The following is a 24,551-nucleotide window of genomic DNA, read 5'->3' on the forward strand; positions in this document are numbered from 1 at the left end:
TGAGCAGCACAGGTGATCAAACAAACTCAAGTCATGCAAAAATAATAGCAGCAGAGATGCAACCAGTGCATTTTTTGTTACAGTACTCACCAGCAGGGAGTACTGATGTATATGGTAAAGGGGATGTGGGTGGCGCTGTGGTCTAAATCACTGAGCCTCTTGGGCTTGCTGATCAGAAGGTCGGCGGTTCGAATCCCTGCAACGGAATGAGCTCCTGTTGCCCTGTCCCAGCTCCTGCCAACCTAGCAGTTCAAAACCACGCCAGTGCAAGTAGATAAATAGGTACCGCTGTGGCAGGAAGGTAAACAGCGTTTCCATGCACTCTGGCTTCTGTCACGATGTCCCATTGTGCCAGAAGGGGTTTAATCATGCTGACCACATGACCCGGAAAGCTGTCTGTGGAGAAACGCTGGCTACCTCGGCCTGAAAGCAAGATGAGCGCCACAACTCCATTGTCACCTTTGACTGGACTTAACCGTCCAGGGGTCCTTTTACCTTTTTTACTGGTGCATACAGTATGGAGGTCAAGGAGGATTAACAGGGTTGCATCTCCCCTATATCTCCTGACAGAGGTCATCATATAAGTTGACCAGGGTAATTTTTGTGTCAAAGCCTGAATGATTTGACTAGGACACAGGAGTGACGTCAGTATCCCCCAACTTTCAGATCACCCTCTTCCCGGCCTGGTTGAAAATACAAGATTCAGAATGCAGTCTGCAATATGTGTTGGGCTGATGACATGTGGCAGACATGAAGTCCTGAGCCACCTCAGCATGGATATTGAAGCCCACCAGAACCAGCAGCCTGAGAGTCCTCAAGCCTGCCTATGAGACCAGCTCAGGTAGGGTGACTGCTGGGCAAGGAGGCAGGTGGCAAACCAGCAGAATCCCTAATATTTACTCTCCATTCAGCTGGTCAGAAAATCTGGAGTAAGAAAGAAAATCTCTCTAGACTACAACAACGCCCCCCCCGCCCCCAGTCCACAAGTCTGTCCTGATGCTTTGTCGAATACACAGGTGGGCACAACTGGGTGAGATGAGCTTCTCTCTGTTCACCCACCCAGGTCTCTGCGATACAGACCAGATTGGCCTTCTCATAAACACATTGTTGTTGTTTAGTCGTGTCTGCCTCTTCGTGACCCCCTGGACCAGAGCACGCCAGGCCCTCCTGTCTTCCACTGCCACCCCAGTTTGGTCAAACTCATGTTAGTAGCTTCGAGAACACTATCCAACCATCCCGTCCTCTGTCGTCCCCTTCTCCTTGTGCCCTCCATCTTTCCCAACATCAGGGTCTTTTCCAGGGAGTCTTCTCTTCTCATGAGGTGGCCAAAGTCTTGGAGCCTCAGCTTCAGGATCTGTCCTTCCAGTGAGCACTCAGGGCTGATTTCCTTCAGAATGGAGAGGTTGGATCTTCTTGCAGTCCATGGGACTCTCTAGAGTCTCCTCCAGCACCAGAATTCAAAAGCATCAATTCTTCGGCGATCAGCCTTCTTTATGGCTCAGCTCTCACTTCCATACATCACTACTGGGAAAACCAGAGCTTGAACTATACGGACCTTTGTTGGCAAGGTGATGTCTCTGCTTTTTATGAGGTTTGTCATTGCCATAAGCACATAAATCATAGCAATGTCTTAAGAGTTATTTGGGGCATGAAAAATAGCTTGTGTGGTCAGACTATAGAACCATTGCAATGCTGCAGGGAGCACCATTTGGCTTTAAATGCAAGTCCTTAATAGGTGGTTTTATATCTGAAAAAACAATAAGTTCTCTGTTTATTACTAGTTTCTTAGCTCAAATGCAAGAAGCTTTCAAGGCTCCATGCCATGAACTGTCGGATGGCTTGGAAAGGGGAGCCGATACCCTACCAGATAGGAAGGGCAAACCAAGTTGTTAGACTACGCTGAAATGGCAAAGCTGACCGGAAAGCTCTGGAACCAAGAAGATAAAAATTTCAAGAAATATTGGGGGGAAATTATAATTTACTTAGGAGACCATTGTAAACAGATTAAAACATTAGCAGAATTTTAATCTCACTTGTAACGTAACAAATACTATGGACAACGTGGATAGATATAAAATATAGATTATGAAATAATACACAGTTGGAAACATTGACAATAGGACTCATGGAGGGGATGGGGGGGGGAGTCTCGAGATGCAAGAAAAACTCTATATATGGATACGTATTTGCAGTGCTTTTTTCTTTAAAAATGTTTGGGGGTCCTCTCCTTTTCCTACTCATATTGAAATACTGCCTCTCAATGAGGCCAAACTTAGATTCACAAAATGTTGAGGGGCATGCGTTCCCCTGTGTCCCCCCCAGAAAAAAGCACTGCGTATTTGGTTTTGTTATACATTTTTATCTGTAAAATTGAATAAAAATGATTTTTAAAAAAGGAAAGGAGAGCTGATGGATTTATCCAGTGCTTTTTTAATTTAAAAAGTTTGGGGGTCCTCTCCTTTTCCTACTCCTATTGAAATACTGCCCCTCAGTGAGGCCAAACCTAGATTCACAAAATGTTTATAGGAGTATACAGGAAAAAGCACTGCATATTTGGTTTTGTTATATATTTATATCTGTAAAATCAAATAAAAATGGTTTTTTTAAAAAGGAAAGGAGAGCTGATGGATTTATCCAGTGCTTTTTTTCCTTGAAAAATGTTTGGGGGTCCTCTCCCTTTCCTACTCCTGTTGAAACACTGCCCCTCAATGAGGCCAAACTTAGATTCGCAACATGTTGAGGGCTTTGCGTATCCCTGCCTTTTATCACTGGATTTATCAGCGCCATTGCCCAGACGAAGCAGCCTTTTGTGAGGGAAGCCAAAGTGGAGCCGGGGAGGAAAAGCCGCCTCGGGAACTTCGCCCTCCGTCTTTCCTGGCGGCCTCGGTGCCCTTCGCGGGTTAACAAGCGCCTTGCCGGGGTGACTAATGGAGCCGGGAAAGGCTGAGCGCGGCCTGGGGGTGGGAATCGAAGTCTCCTCCCTTTCCCTCGCCGTCTCCGGCCTTCCTGCGCTTTAGGGAACTTGGATTACCAGGCAAGCAGGTTTCGCTCTCTCTCGGCCCGAGAGAGGCCTGGTCTGAGGAGACGGAGCCGGCCTTGGCCGCAGATGCTTTGAGCGGGGCCCACCGCCATGGCCCCGCTGGGGCTCTTCCCAGTCTTAGTGGCCGCGGTAAGTGAGGGACTCGGGGGCAGAAATGGGGCAGAAAAGAGCCAAGTCCCGGGGTTTCGTGTGACCAGAAAAGGCACCGGAAGCGCTGAATTCCTGGAAGCCTCGCAGATCAGAAGAGGTGGGCGGCCGCGTCCCTGAGGCAAAGGCAGCCGTCGCCTCACATTTTGGCTGGAAAGGGGAGTTTTCTGACTCCCTGCGCTGCTTTTCCTCTGGAGGTTCAGGAGCCTCTTCGCTTCCTGAAAAACCTCTTCAGCCCTCGGCCCCATTTGCGGGGTGCGGCCTCTCTCTCCATCTAGGGCAGGGAGGAGGTTGGTTTGGTTGTGCTTCCTTGCTTTGCCCCACACGGAATAATAATAATAATAATAATAATAATAATAATAATAATAATAGTAATATATTTATACCCCGTCCATCTGGCTGGGTTTTCTCAGCCGCTCTGGTCGGCTTCCAACGGAATATTAAAATACAATAACCTATTAAACATTAAAAGCTTCCCTAAACAGGGCTGCCTTCGGATGTCTTCTAAAAGTCAAATAGTTGTTTATTTCCTTGACATATGATAGGAGGGCGTTCCACAGGGCGGGCGCCACCACCAAGAAGGCCCTCTGCCTGGTTCCCTGTGGCTTTGCTTCTCGCAGGGAGGGAACTGGCAGAAGGCCCTCGGAGCTGGACCTCAGTGTCTGGGCTGAATGATGGGGGTGGAGACGCTCCTTCAGGTATACTGGACTGACACCATTTAGGATTTTAAAGGTTAGCACCAAGACTTTGAATTGTGCTCGGAAACGTACTGGGAGCCAGTGTAGGTCTTTCAAGACTGGTGTTATGTGGTCTCGGCAGCTGCTCCCGGTCACCAGTCTGGCTGCCGCTTTCTGGATTAGTTGTAGTTTCCGGGTCACCTTCAAAGGGAGCCCCACGGAACTGCTTAGTGAGCAGCTGCTGGCATCCTTTGAAACTCCCCTCTTTCCAGGCGCATTTTGCAACAGGGAATCTCATTGAAACGCGCGGTTTCCGAGCTCTGGGCGCAGGATTTCGGATTAAAACTGCAGAGTGGAAGGAAAGGAGGAGCTTTTTCTGCCTCCCCACTTCCAGCTGCTCTCTGAAGACTGGAGAAGAGACCCTCTTGAGAATACAGTGGTACCTTGGGTTAAGAACTTAATTCATTCCGGAGGTCCGTTCTTAACCTGAAACTGTTCTTACCCTGAAGCACCACTTTAGCTAATGGGGCCTCCTGCTGCCGCCACACCACCGGAGCACGATTTCTGTTCTCACCCTGAAGCAAAGTTCTTAACCTGAAGCACTATTTCTGGGTTAGCGGATTCTGTAACCTGAAGCGTATGTAACCCGAGGTACCACTGTATTAACGGGGTGGGCAGGGGAAGAACTAAGCCCAGGGTTGCCAGTGTGGGTCAGATGCCCCACAGGGGGGCAATTTGATTTTTAAGGGAGGCAGTTCGAGAATGAATTATTGTTGTTTAGTCGTGTCCGCCTCTTCGTGACCCCCTGGACCAGAGCACGCCAGGCACTCCTGTCTGCCACTGCCTCCTGCAGTTTGGTCAAACTGATGTTCGTAGCTTCAATAACACTGTCCAACCGCCCTCTGTCGTCGCCTTCTCCTTGTGCCCTCCATCTTTCCCAACATGAGGGTCTTTTCCAGGGAGTCTTCTCTTCTCCTGAGGTGGCCAAAGTCTTGGAGCCTCAGCTTCAGGATCTGTCCTTCCAGTGAGCACTCAGGGCTGATTTCCTTCAGAATGGAGAGGTTGGATCTTCTTGTAGTCCATGGGACTCTCAAGAGTCTCCTCCAGCACCAGAATTCAAAAGCATCCATTCTTTGGTGATCAGCCTTCTTTATGGTCCAGCTCTCACTTCCATACATCACTACTGGGAAAACCAGAGCTTTAATTATACGGACCTTTGTCGGCAAGGCGATGTCTCTGCTTTTTAAGATGCTGTCTAGGTTTGTCATCGCTTTTCTCCCAAGAAGCAGGCGTCTTTTAATTGAGTTAGACCAAGTTAATGGCCTTTTATGCTTCCTCCACGTGAACAAGAGTTTGCATTTTGAATACGGTCGTACCAAATCGGCTCCTGGAAGTGAGCGTTCCGGTTATTGAATGATTTTCAGAAGCCGAATGTCTGGTGCAGCTTACACGGCTTCTGATTGGAAGCTCCTGCAGCCATCAGAAGCTGCATTTTGGTTTCCGAATGTTTTGGAAGTCAAACGGACTTCTGGAAAGGATTCCGTTTGACTTCCAAGGTATGAGTGTAATAAGAATTATATGTCACGGGGGAAAGCATCAGGGTTTTAGAGATGCTCAGGTGGGGCATCCCCCCCCCCCCCCAAGATTGGGAGCCACTGGACTAAACCATGTGAAAAATGAACATAATATTTTAGCTGCAGTTCATTCATTTTCAGCTTTGTATTCTTGTTATAAAAAAAGCGCAGCCAGAGATTCTGTTGTTGCACCCGTAACCTAGGCTTAAGGTACCATTTAGCTCCTAGCTTTCATATCTCAGTTTCTAACACTGGCTGCTAGGCATGCTGTCTCTTTCCTTCCCCTAACTTTGCACTTTTCTCCTTCTTCAGAATCCAATTATGACAGCTCAGGGCTGGCACCAGCATCTGCTATATTCTTTGCCGAGAGAACTTGATTGCACAGCTTCAGGTTACATACGCTTCAGGTTACACACTCCGCTAACCCAGAAATAGTGCTTCAGGTTAAGAACTTTGCTTCAGGATAAGAACAGAAATCGGGCTCCGGCGGCGTGGAGGCAGCGGGAGGCCCCATTAGTTAAAGTGGTGCTTCAGGTTAAGAATGGACCTCCGGAACGAATTAAGTACTTAACCCGAGGTACCACTGTATTGTTAATCAGCCAAAAGCTTCGTTGAAGAGAAACGTTTTCACCTGGCGCCTAAAGCTATGTAACAAAAGCACCAGGTGAGCCAAGTGTCTCACATAATAGCCTTGGTATACCTCCTGGAATTTTCATTTATCTACTGTTGTTTTGGGACGCGGGTGGCGCTGTGGGTAAAACCTCAGCGCCTAGGACTTGCCGATCGCATGGTTGGCGGTTCAAATCCCCGCGGCGGGGTGCGCTCCCATCGTTCGGTCCCAGCTCCTGCCCACCTAGCAGTTCGAAAGCACCCTTAAGTGCAAGTAGATAAACAGGTACCGCTGTATAGCGGGAAGGTAAACGGCGTTTCTGTGTGCTGCTCTGGTGCCAGTTCACCGGAGCAGCTTCGTCATGCTGGCCACGTGACCCGGAAGTGTCTGCAGACAGTGCTGGCTCCCGGCCTATAGACTGAGATGAGCGCACAACCCTAGAGTCTGGCAAGACTGGCCCGTACGGGCAGGGGTACCTTTACCTTTACCTTACTGTTGTTTTAGGACATTCTTGTTTTGTTTTGTTTTGTTTTGTTTTTAAACCCAGCACTAACCGAAACCTGGCGTTATGGTTGCATCAGAACGCTCAATGCAGTTTACCAAATAGGGTTAAAATTAGGGAAATTAAGTGTTTGAGAAGCCTTACAGTCACTTCAGAATTTGCATTGCTGTGGTTAGTTTCTTCGTGTGCCACCTCCATGAGAGGTCCAGAGGGTGAGAACGTGAGAACAGGCCTTTTCTGTGGTGGCTCCCTGTTTGTGGCACCAAGGAGGCTCACCTGGTGCTTTTGTTACATAGCTTTAGGCGCCAGGTGAAAACGTTTCTCTTCAACGAAGCTTTTGGCTGATTAACAATACAGTGGTACCTTGGGTTATGTACTTAATTCATTCCGGAGGTCCGTTTTTAACCTGAAGCACTACTTTAGCTAATGGGGCCTCCTGCTGCCGCCGCGCTGCCAGAGCACGATTTCTGTTCTCATCCTGAAGCAAAGTTCTTAACCCGAGATAATATTTCTGGGTTAGCGGAGTCTGTAACCTGAAGCGTCTGTAACCTGAGGTACCACTGTATGTATATCCTTTTAAATGAGTTTGTGGAAGGGAGGTTATTGGTTCATTTTGGTTTTTCTTTTATTATGTATTTTGTGTTTTCATTTTGCAATTTTAATGTTGTGAACTGCCCAGTGATCTTCAGAGGAAGGGCAGTATGCATTAATAAATAACAACAATAGTAATAATAGCAGTAGTCATAGCAATGATAATAGACAGCGTAGGGCTGAGTGGTATTGCTTCGCTTCAGACCCTGTTTCTTACAACACAGAGAATAGCCAGAATACAGTGGTACCTCGGGTTACAGACGCTTCAGGTTACATATGCTTCAGGTTACAGACTCTGCTAACCCAGAAATAGCACCTCAGGTTAAGAACTTTGCTTTAGGATGCGAACAGAAATCGCACAGTAGCGGTGTGGCGGCAGTGGGAGGCCCCATTAGCTAAGGTGGTGCTTCAGGTTAAGAACAGTTTCAGGTTAAGAACAGACCTCCAGAACAAATTAAGTTCTTAACCCGAGGTACCACTGCATAGTTCCTGTCTCACACCCAGCCGCTCCCTACATCTTGACTGCTCATTGGCAGTAGTAACAACATCTCATAGTGGTCATTTACACATTGAGGGAATCTGGGAGGTAAATGGACCTGTTGTCTGCCTGGAAAAACGAATATCATGTGCTGGTGGCATCAAATTAGTTGGGGTTTGTTCCAAACTGTTAAATGAGGGTAGGGACCCCCTAAGTAACCTCCATGCAGATCATTCTTTGTAGTATTTATCCCTATTGGGGTGTGGGTGGAAAGACTGCCTTTTAGTGTTAAAGAACAGGCAAGCTGTATCTCTGATCTTAACACTGTGGTTGTGTTATCTCACTAAGGTTGTGAGATAAAAGGTTCCTCTGTCTGCTTTTTAGAGACCACTTTCTGAAGCAGGCAAAGCACTTGATTTCTCAATCTGATCTACTTCCCAATCAGAGCTGGGTAGGAGGGAGCTGGCACACTTCTTGCAGCTTCTCAGGTCTTCTTCTTCTTCTTCGAGCCCTGGCAGCATATACATCAATAATATAATAAAAACAAAACATATTCTTTTAAAAAACCATTGATTTTTATCCACCCTGATGCATCTATATTTTGGTCACAGACCTGTCAGCAAACGTCTGTATTCAGGGTGTATTAAAAAATAGTATATAAATGGGACAGCTCAAAGTGCTAATTGTTGGCAATGTTACTCACTACGGAAGAATCCTTATGTTTCTGTTCCTTGGATTCAGAATCCAAGCAACACTTAGCATTGTGACCAATCTGCATTATATTGCTCGCCCTTGCTCTAATGTTTAGTTGAGGTTGCGCATGTACATGGAACAGCCATTACCAATCTGAATAATGTTTTCCTAATCACCTGGGAGAGATATTGTACTTTACAATCCATTATGCAGGGGTGAAACTAGGTTTTCTTTCACTCCGGGTCAAAGACTCAGTTTGGCACACACACCGCATGCACATTTGCACACACACACAGAGGCTGGGAGCCTCAGTGGTGCCCCTCTGGGCAGTGGCGTACCATGGGGGGTGCAGGGAGGGCCGGCCGCACCGGGCGCAACATCTGGGGGTTAGGGTTAGGGGGCGCAAATCCACGGGTTAGGGGGCGCAAATCCACGGGTTAGGGGGCGCAAATTACTTGCCTTGCCCCGGGTGCTGACAACCCACTCTACGCCACTGCCTCTGGGGGCTTCACTCGTGGCAAAAAAAACCATTTGCCCCCCCATAGCTACAGCACTGCAATATGTTAAATAATACCGTATTTTTCTGTGTATAACTCGCACCCATGTATAAGACGCCCCCTATTTTGGGGAATTCCAGATTAAGAAAATGGGGGAGATTGCCCAGAGTTGTTGAGCTTTTTTGTTGGGGGGGGGGAAACTGGCAAAATTCGCTCACCTGTGCTGCCACTCGCACACGTTGCGATAGCCACTTATGGTCTGTCCCTTCATCAGCAGAAGACGCCAATCGCCCGCCCAATTGACGCAGCAGCAGCCAATCAACACCAGCCCTTGCTGCAGCCACCAATAACACACCCAATAGCCACAGACAATCTCTGGCCTGCAGCAGCTGCCAATCACACATCCCCCCTATGCACTATCTGTGTATAAGACGACCCCAATTTTTTTACCTTATTTTTTTAATATAAAAACCCCCTCGTCTTATACACAGAAAATTACGGTATTTCGTGAAGGCTGAAGTTGAGCCTTTTTTTAAAATGAAAAGCAGTTTGCTTATTTATACCGTTCTTTTTCTTTGCAGGTCAACTTGAACCTCATTCAGATAGAAAGTGGGGGAGCATTGGGGGTAACCCTGAACCCTGTTACGAAACCTATCCCTGCAGCAGTTGTGGACAAGGATGCCTTCCTGCACTCCAGCAGTAAACAAAAGAGGGAGGTGGATTGCAAAATAGGACACTATCTTCACCCAAATAAAACCCACTGCTGCCTTAGATGCCACAAAGGTATGACAGAGTGTAAAACAGAGTAATAACGATGAGTTGTGATTTCCTATTTTTGTGTACCCCTGATTTGGTCAAGAATCCAGTTTTTGAAAAATGCACTTTTTTATTTCCCCCCACTTCAACTCAAATATAATTGCATAGCAGTGAAAAGCAATAGCTTCGCTGGAGTATACCAAAGTATGGTAGACACTTGTAATGAGTGAGTTCTTGCAGCTGGTTGGGAACTGCTAGGGGAGACAGAAGGAAGATAGCCTTTTTTTGGCAACAGTTGTGCCCTTTTATCCTATCTCACCAGAAAACTAGATAAATCTAACCTAAAAACTAGATAAAGCTGAGATTCCATATACAATTAGTCTTGGTTTGTGCTTTCTGTTGGGCATTTGGATTGCTGTTGGGGCCAGGGTTGGGGGAGTCCCTGGCTATTTGAAATTCAGACAATGTCTGACCTATGCTCTTACCAAGGTAAAAGGTAGTGGTGGTGCTTACCCCACCATAGCATTCTCTTAAATCCATCCTCCTCAGCAACTGTTGGCTGTATTTTGATATCAGTAACCAAAGCTTGCTCCAATAACTTTTAGACCTCAGACTGATGCAGGAGGAAAGGAGGAACTGATACTTGGACATTAGTTGCAATTCTTCCTCCTTTAGCCGCTCAGCGAATGGGTGAATACATTACTAATTTGCATGATTTATTCAAATATTTCAATACAAATGGCTAGCTGTCCTTTTACCGCACCTGCTTGGCACACATACCTCTTTTCACACCCGCAAACCACTTTCCTGTGTTCATTGTATATGTTTTCAGAACACAGACAACCGTGAGTGATTGAGCTCAAATCTGCTAGGGGAACAGTTTCTCCTTGTGTCCCTCAGTTTATTCTTCTGGAGGGCAAACGGTTGTACAGCTGGCTAGAAAGTAGAATGTTTTCCAAATTTAGCAGAGCGCAGTATGAGTAACTTCCGTCAAGACTGTAAAGCAACTTTGCAAGGTGTTCTAGAAACAACAGACATGAAATCAGAGATTTTCTAGACATTTAGTTTTATTGAGAAAGTATTATGAATACTCAGTAGCTAACTGTGAAGGCTGTGGCAGAGAGAGGACAGAACGAGAAGTAATGCTGGAATGAAGCTGTACAATGGATTGCTTTGGCTTCCGGGCTGTGGGGAAGGATGGAATTGTTTTGGGAACAGAAAAGCTGCAGGGGGAGAGACAGTGGAAATTATTCATTTCCTTCCTTTCTGCATAAGGGTAGGAAGAAAATAGTAGCTTTCTTTCTTATTATCTCTCAGAGCAGAAGGGGCAGGGATCCTTAGCATCAGTGTAAATCCGAAAAGAATTGTAGAATCATAGAACTGTAGAGCTGGATGGGATACAAGGGTCATCTAGTCCATGGGTAGGCAAACTAAGGCCCAGGGGCTGGATCCGGCCCAATCGCCTTCTAAATCCAGCCCACGGACGGTCCAGAAATCAGCGTGTTTTTACATGAGTAGAATGTGTCCCTTTTATTTAAAATGCATCTCTGGGTTATTTATGGGGCATAGGAATTCGTTCTCCCCCCCCCCCCCAAAAAAATATAGTCCACCCCCCGCACAAGCTCTGAGGGACAGTGGACCGGCTTCCTGCTGGAAAAGTTTGCTGACCCCTGTAGTCCAACCTCTGCTTAAAAACCTCCAATGATGGAAAGTCTATCCAAAGGGAGTCCGTTCCACTGTCTAACGGCTCTTGCTGTTAGAAGAAGGTTCTTAAGAGTTGTGGTTGCCAGGGTTTGTGGATGCCAGATTCCCCACAATTCCTGGGTCTGATAGGTGTTAGAATTTAATCAATTCTTGGAGTGTTAAAAAGGCTGCCAGACACAGGATTTAGCAAGTGTTAAAATGCAGGCCAACCAGCTTTCTGCATTCAGAAAATGGCCTGAGAGATCAGTCCTTAACCAAAGGCAAAGGGAAGGTAATTGCCATTAGAAATGGCAGAAAGAGGGGACTGAAAATGAGAGGGGGTCTCCCTCAGCTCCGAGATACTTAGCAGAGTCCAAGCAGACTAGAGTTTAGGATTGCAGTTGTGGTGATGTTATTTAGGGATAAGAGATTCCCGTCTGAAAAAAGTCTGCAAGCTGCAGACAGGCAGAGCCATGGCTGGTGTCAGTTTGAATCCCAGGCTGCAGGGAGATTCAAGATTCTCTTGGAGTGTAATGCTGGGAGACCCTCTATTGCAAGCTCTGCTTGTATATATGTGGCGTGGGTGGCACTGTGGTCTAAACCACTGAGCTTGCCCATCGGAAGGTTGGCGGTTTGAATCCCCGTGACGGAGTGAGTTCCCGTTCCTCTGTCCCAACTCCTGCCAACCTAGCAGTTCAAAAGCACGCCAGTGCAAGTAGATAAATAGATACCACTGTGGAGGGAGGGTAAATGGCATTTCTGTGCGCTCTGGCTTACGTCATGGTGTTCCTTGCACCAGAAGTGGTTTGGTCATGCTGACCACATGACCTGGAAAGTCGCCTAGGATTAGACTTAACCGTCCAGGGGTCCTTTACCTTTATATCATAAGGACATCCCAGTCTCTGCTGTGCCTCATTTCCAAAGCATTTCCCTGGGTAAAGTGTGCCTGGAACTCCCTGCAATCTCGCACCGCTGCAGAGATTGGAGGTGGCACGTCAAAAATTAAGACCATATTCCTACTGAGTTTGAATCCCAGGCTACAGCTGTGGGAGAAGACTCTTTTGGAGTGTGTTGTTGTTGTTCAGTTGTTTAGTTGTGTCCGACTCTTCATGACCCCCTGGACCAGAGCATGCCAGGCACTCCTGCCTTCCACTGCCTCCCGCAGTTTGGTCAAACTCATGCTGGTAGCTTCGAGAACACTGTCCCACCATCTCGTCCTCTGTCGTCCCCTTCTCCTTGTGCCCTCCATCTTTCCGAACATCAGGGACTTTTCCAGGGAGTCTTCTCTTCTCATGAGGTGGCCAAAGTATTGGAGCCTCAGCTTCACCTCTTGGAGTGTAATGTCAGTTAAAATGCAAGCTGCAACTCCAAGCAGTGGTTTTAGACAGCAGCCTAAGCCACCCTGTAGGGCTGGGTTGGGGAGTGAGTGATAAAAAGTAGGGCTGGATTGAACCTGGGACATTTTGTGTATAAATCACATGCTGTTGTACCATTGAGCTACTGAAACTTTCATTCTATGCTCAGCCTTGCATTCCTTTTCTCACTGAATGACTTTTTCCTGCTTCCTCTTGGATAATTCTTTTGCAGGAACTTTCGTTGCACAACACTGTTTAGACCCTGAAAAGGCAACCAAGTGCTCAGTATGCTCTGAGGGTTCCTTCATTGATGAAGATAATAGCTCTGAGCAGTGTCGCGGATGCCGACGCTGCCGTCCAAGTAAGTCGTTTCTCTGTGTGTGTTCAAAATTTAAATAATAAAAATAAAAAAGTGGCAGTGAAAGGCCCCTGCGTTGGGAATGTTGAATATGTGTATTGACTTTAGTTTACTTGTTTCTTGAGCATTAATGGCCCACATAGAATTAACCAACACTTCCTCTCTTTCTGCTTAGCCTTTGGACAAATAGAGATATCCAAATGTACCAGTGAGCACGACACAGTTTGCGGTTGCGGCAGTGATCAATATCAAAGTAGCCACAGTGATGAATTCATGTGCAAGAATTGCAGTGCTTGTCTCAGTGGAAGAATCAAGCTGGCTTGTGAGTGCAGTAGGACAGAATCAATGTCTTAAAAAAATGACTTCATGAATAAATTCATTTATTCATACTAGGAACAGAGACTCTCGCCCCTACAGCAAAGCTGTGCATCTGTCTTTGGTGCAAGCTGTGTGTGCTGGCAGACTTGAATTCCTTCAACTCTCCTTGTCCTATAATACTGGTTTTCCTTATTTTTACCCCTCCCTCTCTTCTCCAGCTTTATGTATTTCTTTTAATGTGATATGTCCTTAAGCCCAGCACCCTTAAAGCAGTATTAAATTTGAATGCTGGTGCTCTGTATACAGTCCTTAAAATTTCACCTGTTAACTTTCTGAAGATGCTTCTTAAGCAGAGAATGTTCTCTTAAACATGCTTTGCCCTTGTTCTTAACCTCAGCATACACCTGCAAGCACATCAAATTATCCTTCTGCACTTATTCTGACTGCAGGATGTACCTACTCCTAGCTTGGAGAGCACCACTTTGTCTACCCCTGGCCTAGAATTTTGAGCTCCCCTGCTGCGTTTACCGTATTGGCCCAAATATAAGCCGCCCTTTGCCCCAAAATTCCGACCGTGAAAAGTTAAAGTGCAGCTTAAATTTGTGACTTTACAAAAACTGGCTTTTACGATATCGCACCTGAAACAAACATACGGTAAAACGGAACAAAAACAATGTGTTATTGACAATTTGCAAGCTCGAGACTGTTCATTTGCCATTTATGGGTGTGAGCGACTGTGGAATTGTAGCAACTGAATTGTTATTTGCGATTTTAGCAACTGTACGGTAACTTTTGCGGGCTTTAATCAAAGGCTTAAATTGGCTCGGAGTTACAATTCTACTAACAGCAGCGATTTTCAGCCTGTATCCGAATTTTAAGGGAGTGGTTTATATTCAGGTATTGGTTTTTTTTCTTCCCCTCCCTTGAATTTTGAAGCTGCGGCTTATATTCGAGCCAATACTGTAATTGTGAAATTAAATTGTGAACAGATTCTTTCTCTTAGAACCATTCTGTTAATTCACCCATTCTCTTTTCGCCCTGCAGAGGGCACAGTTAAATGTGTTGACACAGGAGATCTGTGATCAGGACCTCCTGCAATTTCTTCCCAATGTAACCACAACACTGGCCCTGATTCAGATCAGGAGCATAGTGCTGGGGAAAGATGCTGGCTCCTTCTCATGCCCTCTGATTCTTCTTCTCCAGAGCTGTTTTCTTGATTAAAATCCCATCTCTGAAGCTATTGTTTTCCCCAAGAGGAAAAAATAGGCAGGTATTGTCTGAGAACCTGTTATGTCTCCACCTGTAAATTGGCCCCACAGTTATCAATGGGAAAACCACTGCATATGGGAAATGTTGATCAGATTTTGGCACCCTACTGCTGTTGCTGAATTGCCTTTAAAGCCACAAGTGATCCTGAATGTGGAACTTCTGCATCACATTTAATTTGTCCCAAAAAATAAAAACTGCTTAGGTGCTACTGTGTTTGAGTGAGATCCAAATCACTGAAATGAAATATCTCCTTCTCTCACTTATCTTTTCTTTCTAGGTACCAAATTCAGTGACACAATATGTGAGTGTCGCTCGGGATACTTTCTCCAAAAAGATGAAAACAGGTGCTACCCATGCAGCAGGTGGGGAAAATCTTGTTATCTCATTTTCTCAGACACACAGAAAGTAAAGGCAGCCGTGCTGGCCCATAAGGAAAAAACAAAAAAATCCAAAGTCTGTATAATGCCACACCTTTATTACACCAACTGAAATGTCACATAGTATGCAAGATCCTAACCTCCCCAGAACTCTCCGTTCTCCAAGTAGAGTGTCAAGGGGGCAATGAAATAGGAGGAACTTTAGTGCTATACAGTGGTACCCTGGTTCTCAAACTTAATCCGTTCCAGAAGTCCGTTCCAAAACCAAAGCGTTCCAAAACCAAGGCGCGCTTTCCCATGGAGAGCAATGCAAAATGGATTACCGTATTTTTAGCTCTATAAGACACACCAGACAACAAGACGCACCTAGTTTTTGGAGGAGGAAAGCAAGAAAAAAAATATTCTGAATCTCAGAAGCCAGAACAGCAAGAGGGATCGCTGCGCAGTGAAAGCAGCAATCCCTCTTGCTGTTCTGGCTTCTGGGATAGCTGCGCAGCCTGCATTCGCTCCAGAAGACGCACACACATTTCCCCTTACTTTTTAGGAGGGAAAAAGTGAGTCTTATAGAGCAAAAAATACGGTAATCTGTTCCAGACTTTTAAAAACAACCCCTAAAACAGCCAATTAACATGAATTTTACTAACGAAAGCATGGATCCATAAATGAAAGCAATAAACGATGTACTGCAGTCACACAATCAATCAGTAGCTGAACTGGGTTCCACACAGTCACAAAAAAAGAGCCACAAAAACAAAAATGCAAAATAAATAGCAAAAACAGACAGACCCCAGTGTAACACTCAAATCGGAAGCGCAGCACTCGAAACAGAAGTGTGGCACTCAAATCGGAAGCGTAACACTCAAAGCGAAGCATGTTCGGCTTCCGAAAAAAGTTCGCAAACCGGAACACTTACTTCCGGGTTTGCAGTGTTTGGGTTCCAAGCTGTTTGAGTACCAAGGCGTTTGAGAACCAAGATACCACTGTAAAGTAGTATTTGTCTCCTGTGCAACTGAGACCCACTTTTTCCTATTTCAGCTGCAATGAGAAAGAAGAATGCAAGATGGACTGCGACTTTTTCGTTAAAGTGATAAAGCCAGAAAATAACCCACGTAAGTTCTGGAATAATACTTAGACAACACTCCAGGTCTCTCTCTTTAGCCCTTGATACAATCCACAGCAACAACTTTTACCAGCCCTGCTTCACACCTCAACTGTTCTTGCATGGCTGGCAGAGGCACCAACTTCCAAGGGAGAAGGGGGGGGGGTGGCGTCACGTGATGTGTGATGTCAGGAAGAGCCGGACTCCTGGGTGTAGCTGTTGCCTCCCCTAGATCAAGTAAAACAATACAAATACTTAACTAACGGACCAACCACATCGCTTCTGCCCTGCTTAACAAAAGTTCTGCCCCCTCTAACAAAAATCCTGGCTATGCCCATCGCTGGGGTGGAACTGAATGCAGAAGGTCACGGCTCCTCCTCCTCCTGTGGGATTTGCTTCCTTATTCCTTCCCCTCCAATTCAGCAGAAGGAGAAGAAGCCAGTCACTGAAGTGCTCGGTTCCGCCCTTGGCCTCTTCCTCTCACTTTGAACATGGGGAGGGGGTCCCAAAGGGCTTGGCCCCTAGGAGAAGGCACGCCTGATGACTGGAGAGTGTCCTTGAACTTTGACATCATTTACTTGCGTGGATGGAGGATAGAGAGGGCGTGTCTAGAAAGAAACCGACAGAACAAACGTAAAATGTACATTTGTTACTCCACCCATTTACGCCTCTGGCGCCATCCACTGTTAGCATGTGACCCCCCAGATGCTTGCGCTTGGACTACTGCAATGCGCTCTACCTGGGGCTACTTTTGAAGGTGACCCAGAAACTGCAATTAATCCAGAATTCAGCAGCTAGACTGGTGACTGGGAGTGGCCGCAGAGACCATATAACACCGGTCCTGAAAGACCTACATTAACTCCCAGTACGTTTCCGAGCACAATTCAAAGTGCTGGTGCTGACCTTTAAAGCCCTAAACGGCCTCAGCCCTGTATATCTGAAAGAACGTCTCCACCCCCATCGTTCAGCCTGGACACTGAGGTCCAGCTCCGAGGGCCTTCTGGCGGTTCCCTCACTGCCAGAAGTGAGGTTACAGGGAACCAGGCAGAGGGTCTTCTCAGTAATGATGCCCGCCCTGTGGAACGCCCTCCCATCAGATGTCAAAGAAATAAACAACTATCTGACTTTTAGAAGACATCTGAAGGCAGCCCTGTTTAGGGAAGTTTTCAATGTTTTATGTTACGTTTTATTTATATTTTGTTGGAAGCCACCCAGAGTGGCTGGGGAAACCCAGCCAGATGGGCGGAGTATGTATGTATGTATGTATGTATGTATGTATGTATAAATAAATAAATAAATAAATAAATATCATTATCATTATGCAGACCTCAGGCTGAAAAAGGTCCCCCATTCCTGCTCTCTAATACCTGACATTGACTTCACTTTCCAATCATTGATCTCCACGCCACATTTGCCTCTGTGCTCTAGCTATCCTATCCATCTCTTCGCACCTGTTTTCCTATCCTTCCAGACCCTATCATCTATATTATGCTTATTTTTCCTTACAGACCAAGCACTTCTCCTCACTATAATAGTCATTTTAATCGTAACTGTCGGTGTATTGCTGTTGGTGAACATACTTCGCAAACGATCCTGTCAGAAGAGGTTCAGCTCCACTTTCTGTCCATTTGGTGAGTATAGCACTTGCCTGTTGGAGGATCCAGATTAGGAAAAGTCTGTGGCTTCAAAGCTGAGCAAGGGGAGACTTGCAAAGGGCTTTAAGGAAGCACAAACAGGAGCAGCGTGTGCAGGGTGGCGTGCTGCCTTAAAGCCCTTTCTAAAAACTCTGTGAGGCAACTGCTCCCCTTATCCTTCAAATATTGGAGAGAGCAGGTGGGTGGGGAGTATGTGGGGAACTTGCAGATGCTTTAAGACAGTCCCAGCGCTCATGCTTGATCCCCCAGAGGCTCAGATGGATGGCCGGGGTGGTGGTGCGCTGTCTTATAGCAAAATCTTTTTGAAGCAGCCTCTTCCCCTTCCTTAAGTGAATGGTCAGCAGAATGACTCCACCGTGCCCTAGAGCTGCCCAACTGCTTGCTCTAGTGTTTAAAGGAGAAGAGGGGGGCTGCTTTAAGGAGCGTGGGTTCCCCCCCAAAGGACTTTCCCTTTGCAAATGTGCTTTTCAAAGCAGCTCTGCTTCTCCTTTGAGTAGGCAGTTCCCACATAAGCACACAGCTTAGACCTGTGGCCGCCACTGTGCCAGCCATGGACACAGTGACACCTTTGAGAACTACCTTCTAGGCCCCTGTGGTGATCTTGCCCCTTTAAGACTGATTTATAGGAATAGGTTAGAATTTAAGAAATAGTGAGCATACATACAGCTGTCTCCCATTAAGGCTTCAAGGCCGGTGTCACAAGGTAATTGGGTGGAAGAGGTGAACACCCATGGTCTAAGTTCCCATAAAACCTGGGTTGGTGGGAGCTCTCGCCAGTCAGCCAGGCATCTATTTGGGCTTTGACAGCATCTTGTTCCTACTGAGATTTAAGTTTAAGCATTTATGTTAATTAGCTGGATAAGTTAGTGTTTGTTATTTTCTTCCCTTCTGAGCTATTTTTAATCTCTGCAATTATTTGCAGTTTCTCTCATAGAGTTTTGTTTCAGCAAAGTCAGTGTGTGATATTATGAAATTTGGTCTGGTCTGAGTTCCTGAACCCTTAAATTTTGACCATGCTTTTTGGCGCAAGGGTCATCCACCGCAGCCCCTGCTGCTCATTGATGCAATTTTCATAATTTCATAAGATGATGAGAACGGGTACCTTTTTCTCCTTTAAAAATACATGTAGTGGATAAATTAGTTGAGAGAGAGACAGACAGACAGGTTCTTTCTCATTTTCTCTTTCAGTTCTAAGTGCTTCTCAAGGCTCAGATTGACAGCTGAGCAGGTGTCTAGAAAGTAGGAGGGGAAGGGGAACAATCTGGTAGACTGGATGGAGGAAAACAGAGTAAGGGGGTTGAGAGGGGACAAGAGAAGGAATGCAGGGTGCCACGGAAATTGGGAGAGAAAGGGAATGGAGTGTCAGAGAGAAAAAATTCACAAGTGGTCGCCAGTGAAACAGATCTTCTTGTAATTGTAAAATTTTTCCATGGGTTCCCTTCCCTCCCACTTCCATCACCATCAAATCACAGATCAAGTGCTCTCCAGCCCTGATATGGCACAAAAGCATGAATCCAAAGTACATTTGGAACCTCATAATGTTTTTAAAACTACCATCAAATCATAGGCCACTTCTGTTTGTTGGTGGTCTTCGTGCTATGTAAAAAAAGCTATGAAGATCCATGAGAATCTGTGCCTTGTATCAGTAATAATAAAAATAATTTATTATTTATACCCCTCCCTTATGGCTGGGTTTCCCCAGCCAATCTGGGCGGCTCCCAACAGAATTAAAAGCACAATAAACTATCAAACATTAAAAACTCCCCTAACAGGGCTGCCTTCAGATGTCTTCTAAAAGTCAGATAGTTGTTTATTTCCGTGACATCTGATCGGAGGGCATTCCACAGGGCAGGCGCCACTACCGAGAAGGCCCTCTGCCTGGTTCCCTGTGTTCTTGTGGTGCTGGCAAGCACAGGATCTGCCATCTCTACTGTGCAGGCTACCCAAGTAAGCTTTAATTTGATGTGCTTTTGGTGGGGCTCCAGGTAAAATCCTGCAAAATCAAGAAGATCCAACATTTACCCAGACCCCATGGAAGAAGAAAGAGGGGCGAGCTGGGGAAGAGAAGCCATCAGAGGGATATCAATGGCACCATTTCAAAATTCCAAAAAGTTTGGCATATGACCCAACAGGCTGCAATGCCTCCAGTATCTCTGTAGCCTAGTTATGCGTACTCCAAGTCCTTTAGTGAAGTGAATATAAGCAGAACTCTGGTCTTCAACACAACCCTGGCTGTTAAATGCATCCAGTAGCTAGTAGCTGCCACCATTTGTGTTTGCTAAAGAATCATCTAGCTGTCTATTAGCTTGACAATAACAATAAAGCTAATTTTCTCTTTTGATGGCTGTAAAATAATTTATTCTGGGGTTTTTTTCAGCTTCAAATCTGCAGCCAACAAGTGAACCTTCCCCAGAGGTAAGTTGTTGCAAAGGTTTCTAAAATTCCTCTAAACCTCAGGATTGTTTGCGGGTTATGCCTAGCTTTCTTATTTTCTAAGTTCAGCCAACTGCATGCTTGACGTTTCTCTTGTTCCTTAGGTGGTAGAGAAAGGAAAAGGCACATTTCTGGAACAAAACCAGACAGACAATCTTTTGCCACTGAAAGCCACACCAGCTGACCTCCCAGATTGTGTAAGAGTGGCAGGAGAAACACAAATCTCGGATCGTGAGTGCATCTTAATTTCAGAAATAAAACGTGGGCAGTGGGCGGGGGGAAGAATATGTGAGTTATGTGTGCATTGCTCCTATAAAGGTGTGTAGGGGTGTGTTTGTGTGTGAGAGAAAGAGAGGGAGAACTATTGCCTGCATCAAAAACCCAAGAAGGTGCTAAAATCCTGAATTTGAATGTTACAAAGAAATCCAGAAAAGCGGAATGCCAGTTGCTGAGAACCTTGTGGGGAAAGCACTGCTGTACTTAAGTCTTTTTGTGGGCTTCCCATGAACATCTGGTTGACCACTCTGAGAACAGAATGCAGGAATAGAAGCACCCTTGCCTGATCCATCAGAGCCCTTATTTTCTTAAGTGCAGCTATATGGTTATATGGGGCATTGCAGATTGCTCATGTTTCACTACAGTGGTACCTTGGTTCTCAAACCTAATCAGTTCCAGAAGTCTGTTCCGAAACCAAAGCGTTCCAAAACCAGGGCACGCTTTCCCATGGAAAGTAATGCAAAACGGATTAATCCATTCCAGACTTTTAAAAACAACTCCTCAAACAGCAATTTAACATGAATTTTACTATCTAACGAGACCATGGATCCATAAATGAAAGCAATAAACAATGTATTGCAGTCACACGGTCAATCAATCAGTAGCTGAACTGGGTTCCACGCAGTTACAAAAACCAAACAAAAAGAGCCACAAAAACAAAAAACCCCAAAATAAATAGCAAAAACAGACAGACCTCAGCGTAACACTCAAAATGGAAGTGTGGCACTCAAAAAGGAAGTGTAACTCTCAAAACGGAGCACGTTTGGCTTCCGAAAAAGGTTCGCAAACCGGAACACACACTTCCGGGTTTGCAGTGTTTGGGTTCCAAGTTGTTTGAGTACCAAGGCGTTTGAGAACCAAGGTACCATTGTATTTCACGTTGGTAATACAATCAATGTGCTATTAAGGAAACATGGCTGTCTCAGAGAGCAGTTTTTTAATAATAGGGAGAATGGAAATAATTTTTGTTACTGACAATTTATACTACACTAGGGTTTCCTAAACGTGGGTGTTTTTGGACTACAACTCCCATCATCCTTAGCTAGCAGGACCAGTGATCAGGGACGATGGGAATTGTAGTTCCAAAAAACAGCTGGAGGCCCAAGTTTGGGAAACCCTGACACAGACCAAATACTGGGAGGTGCGCAGAGCATAACTCTCACAGCATCACTTGATTTCTCCTTTGTTCCTTTTACCCCTAGGTCCTGAAGTTTTGTACGCTGTGGTGGATCAAGTACCGCTGACCCGGTGGAACGAATTTGTGCGGCGCCTGGGACTGAATGAAATTTCCATAGAGAGGATTTATGCAGAGCATCGGCACATTCGAGAAGCACAATATGTCATGCTGAGACAATGGAGGCAGCAAGCAGGCCATGGGGCCACTGTAGAGCGCATTTGTTATGTTCTCAACCAAATGGAGATGAGTGGCTGTAGTGAGACTATTCAGGAGGTTCTGTCCAACCTGCCTTAGATGTACTGCATCAGTACTCACACCAAGCACAATCACCTCTTGATGACTTGTAACATCATGGTGGATTGTGTGTTTGAATGTGCCATTGTGCCATAAACAGAACTTGTAGGTGTATTACCTCCAGCACAAATGTTTTTTTCAATGGAGTAAGCGCACTGTGTTCCATTCATAAACAATCGAGAAATATGTGTCTGAAACAGGTTCTTCTTCCCATCCCTGCCAAGTCTAGGCCCTCCTTTCAGAGGGCTTATCCACTCTTCCTTTTGTCCTACTGCTTCCCTCACCCAGGGGAAACTGCTCTTTAGCTTGTAACTGGAGCAAATGGCAATCTGGTTTTCCGCAGTTCTTATCTATCTCTTAAAGAGTGGGTTTTCTTGGAAAGGAGCGGGGCAAACGGCAAACCACTTGGACCCATGCTTTCTAGGCATGGCACAAGCAGAAGTGTGTGCAAGCCCAGTTAGATTTTGGCCTCTTCACTTGCTTGCCATCTACTTTATTATTCTTTTTTGTAGAGACTGAAAAGCGACTTAATCAAGTATGTTTCTGAGCACAGTTCAAAGTGTTGGTGCTGACATTTAAAGCCCTAAATGGCCTCGGCCCAGTAGACCTGAAGGAGCGTCTCCACCCCCATCGTTCAGCCTGGACACGGAGGTCCAGCGCCGAGGGCCTCACTGCGAGAAGTGAAGCTACATGGAACCAGGCAGGGGGCCTTCTTGATAGTGCGCCTGCCCTGTGGAACACCCTCCCTTCAGATGTCAAGGAAATAAACAACTACCTGACTTTTAGAAGACATCTGAAGGCAGCCCTGTTTAGGGAAGTTTTTAATGTTTGGTGTTTTATCGTGTTTTTAATATTCTCTTGGGAGCCGCCCAGAGTGGCTGGGGAAACCCAGCCAGGTGGGCAGGGTATAAATAATATTTTTTTAAATCAAATGTTCTACTTTATAGGATTGTGAGAATGTCTCTTAAATGAATACTCCCGGCCTTTTCTGATCCAGGACTCTTTCAATCCCAACCAGTTTGAATGTGTGTTGGGGTTTTTAAAAAAAAACAAATGTATATATCCATTTTCATATATTTGTGCTGTCTCTCTTTCTGCCTCCCACGAGGTCTTCAGGGCATGCGTACACTACAGACATCTTGGTTAACTGTGGTTCCTTTTGTGTATGGAGCATTGGGAATTGTCGTTTGGAGCACTAACAGACAATTTTAGCTCGTGTAAATTGGCAGGAAAACATTAGAATCAAAGAATCGTAGAGTTGGAAGGGACCCCGAGGGTCATCTATTCCAGCCCCCTGCAATGCAGGAATCTCAGCTAAAGCATCCATGACAGATGGCCATCCAAGCTTTGCTTAAAAATCTCCAAGGAAGGAGAGTCCACAACCTCCCAAGGGAGACTGTTCCACTGTCTAATAGCTCTTACTGTCAGAAAGTTTTTCCTGAGGTTTAGTCAGAATCTGCTTTCTTCCAACTTTAAGCCATTGGTTTGAGTCCTACCCTCCAGAGCAGGAGAAAACAAGCTTGTTCCCTCTTCCATGTGACGTGTGACTATCATATCTTCTTTCAGTCTCCTCTTTTCCAAGCTAAACATACCCAGCTCCTTCAACCGTTCCTCATAAGGCTCAGCCTTTATAGAACTAGCATAAACAAGTAGCCACAATCTTGCTCTAAATCTTTGCTTGTCTTTCCCACCATCATATTCTTTCTCTCTTCCTTTAAAAAAAATTTAAAAATCCAATATTGTGGGGACATTTGTGCAACCCACCAATGGATTCTAAATCACTAGCTGAAAACAATTTTCGGCTGCAATCCTATGCACCTTTGGATAAGTTCCAATGAAAATAGTGGGATTTACTTTTGAGTAAATGTGCACAAATTTGCACTGGCAGTTGGCAAAAATTGCACTCTCCTGGACAGCGTAAAGTTAATGAAAGTTAGGAGGAAATATTTCAATCAGAAATTCAGTAGAAGTGCTCCGGCATAAATAGTATTTGTTGGTTGATTGGCGTCTGTCTGTTTCAAGAGACAATGGAGTGTGCCTCTGGGGATGAAGCCTGGGCAATGTGTATGGAGGGTCTGGGAATGGCAGTTTTATCTGTATATATTTGCCATTTGGGTTAAGTAATGCAGTTAAGTATTTTGTATATACTTTTGTTGTATCTTTGTGTGACCCTTTTTATAACTGAGCGACCAAGTCTCTGACAAAATACAGCCATACGAATGCGCTTTCTTTTATATTTTCTTGAACACGTTTGTTCATTCTACACTATAGATATAAATGCCTAAATTTGTAATACAAATAAAAACCTGAAAGCAAAAGAGAAGCTGTTTTTCCTTTCCTTTTCTCAACAAAAGCCCATGAGCAAAGAGAGACAAATGCCTTTACTCAGCATCCCCTTTCATTTAAATCACACCTTTTCCAGTATTCCAAGTTGTGTGTTTGTGTCTCTCTGGCGATCCCTCGTAACCGAGTAAGATTGTCTTCCATAAACACGGTGTTAACAATGAGTCCGTAAGTGTCTGTGGAGGCCAATTCTGGATCCACACGTCCTTCCACAGTGGGGACATAGGTTTCCGGGTGGGAGTTCATCACGGTGTGGATTTGCCAAGCGTGCCTTCCTCTTAGCACGTTTCTCCCTTGCGTCCTGAGTTCGAGCGTCTTCAAAGCCCAGGACACCTTTGGTAAAGGCTGT

The 24,551-nt window shown here is 45.5% G+C and overlaps 1 protein-coding gene across 1 annotated transcript; it reads left to right on the forward strand.

The window, feature by feature from the left end:
• Positions 1-3,001: 3,001 nt before the first annotated feature.
• Positions 3,002-24,182, forward strand: LOC308466430 (tumor necrosis factor receptor superfamily member 1A-like). Its single transcript, XM_080987207.1, has 10 exons — positions 3,002-3,169; positions 9,391-9,592; positions 12,836-12,964; positions 13,137-13,283; positions 14,826-14,910; positions 15,961-16,034; positions 17,533-17,655; positions 20,057-20,094; positions 20,217-20,343; positions 21,591-24,182. Exons 1-10 carry the CDS (start codon positions 3,131-3,133, stop codon positions 21,857-21,859), a joined length of 1,233 nt encoding a protein of 410 aa, XP_080843333.1. The 5' UTR covers positions 3,002-3,130; the 3' UTR covers positions 21,860-24,182.
• The last annotated feature ends 369 nt before the right edge of the window (positions 24,183-24,551 follow it).

Source organism: Podarcis pityusensis (assembly GCF_964106645.2).
Source record: "Podarcis pityusensis genome assembly, chromosome: 17".
NCBI classification, from domain to species: Eukaryota; Metazoa; Chordata; class Lepidosauria; order Squamata; family Lacertidae; genus Podarcis; species Podarcis pityusensis.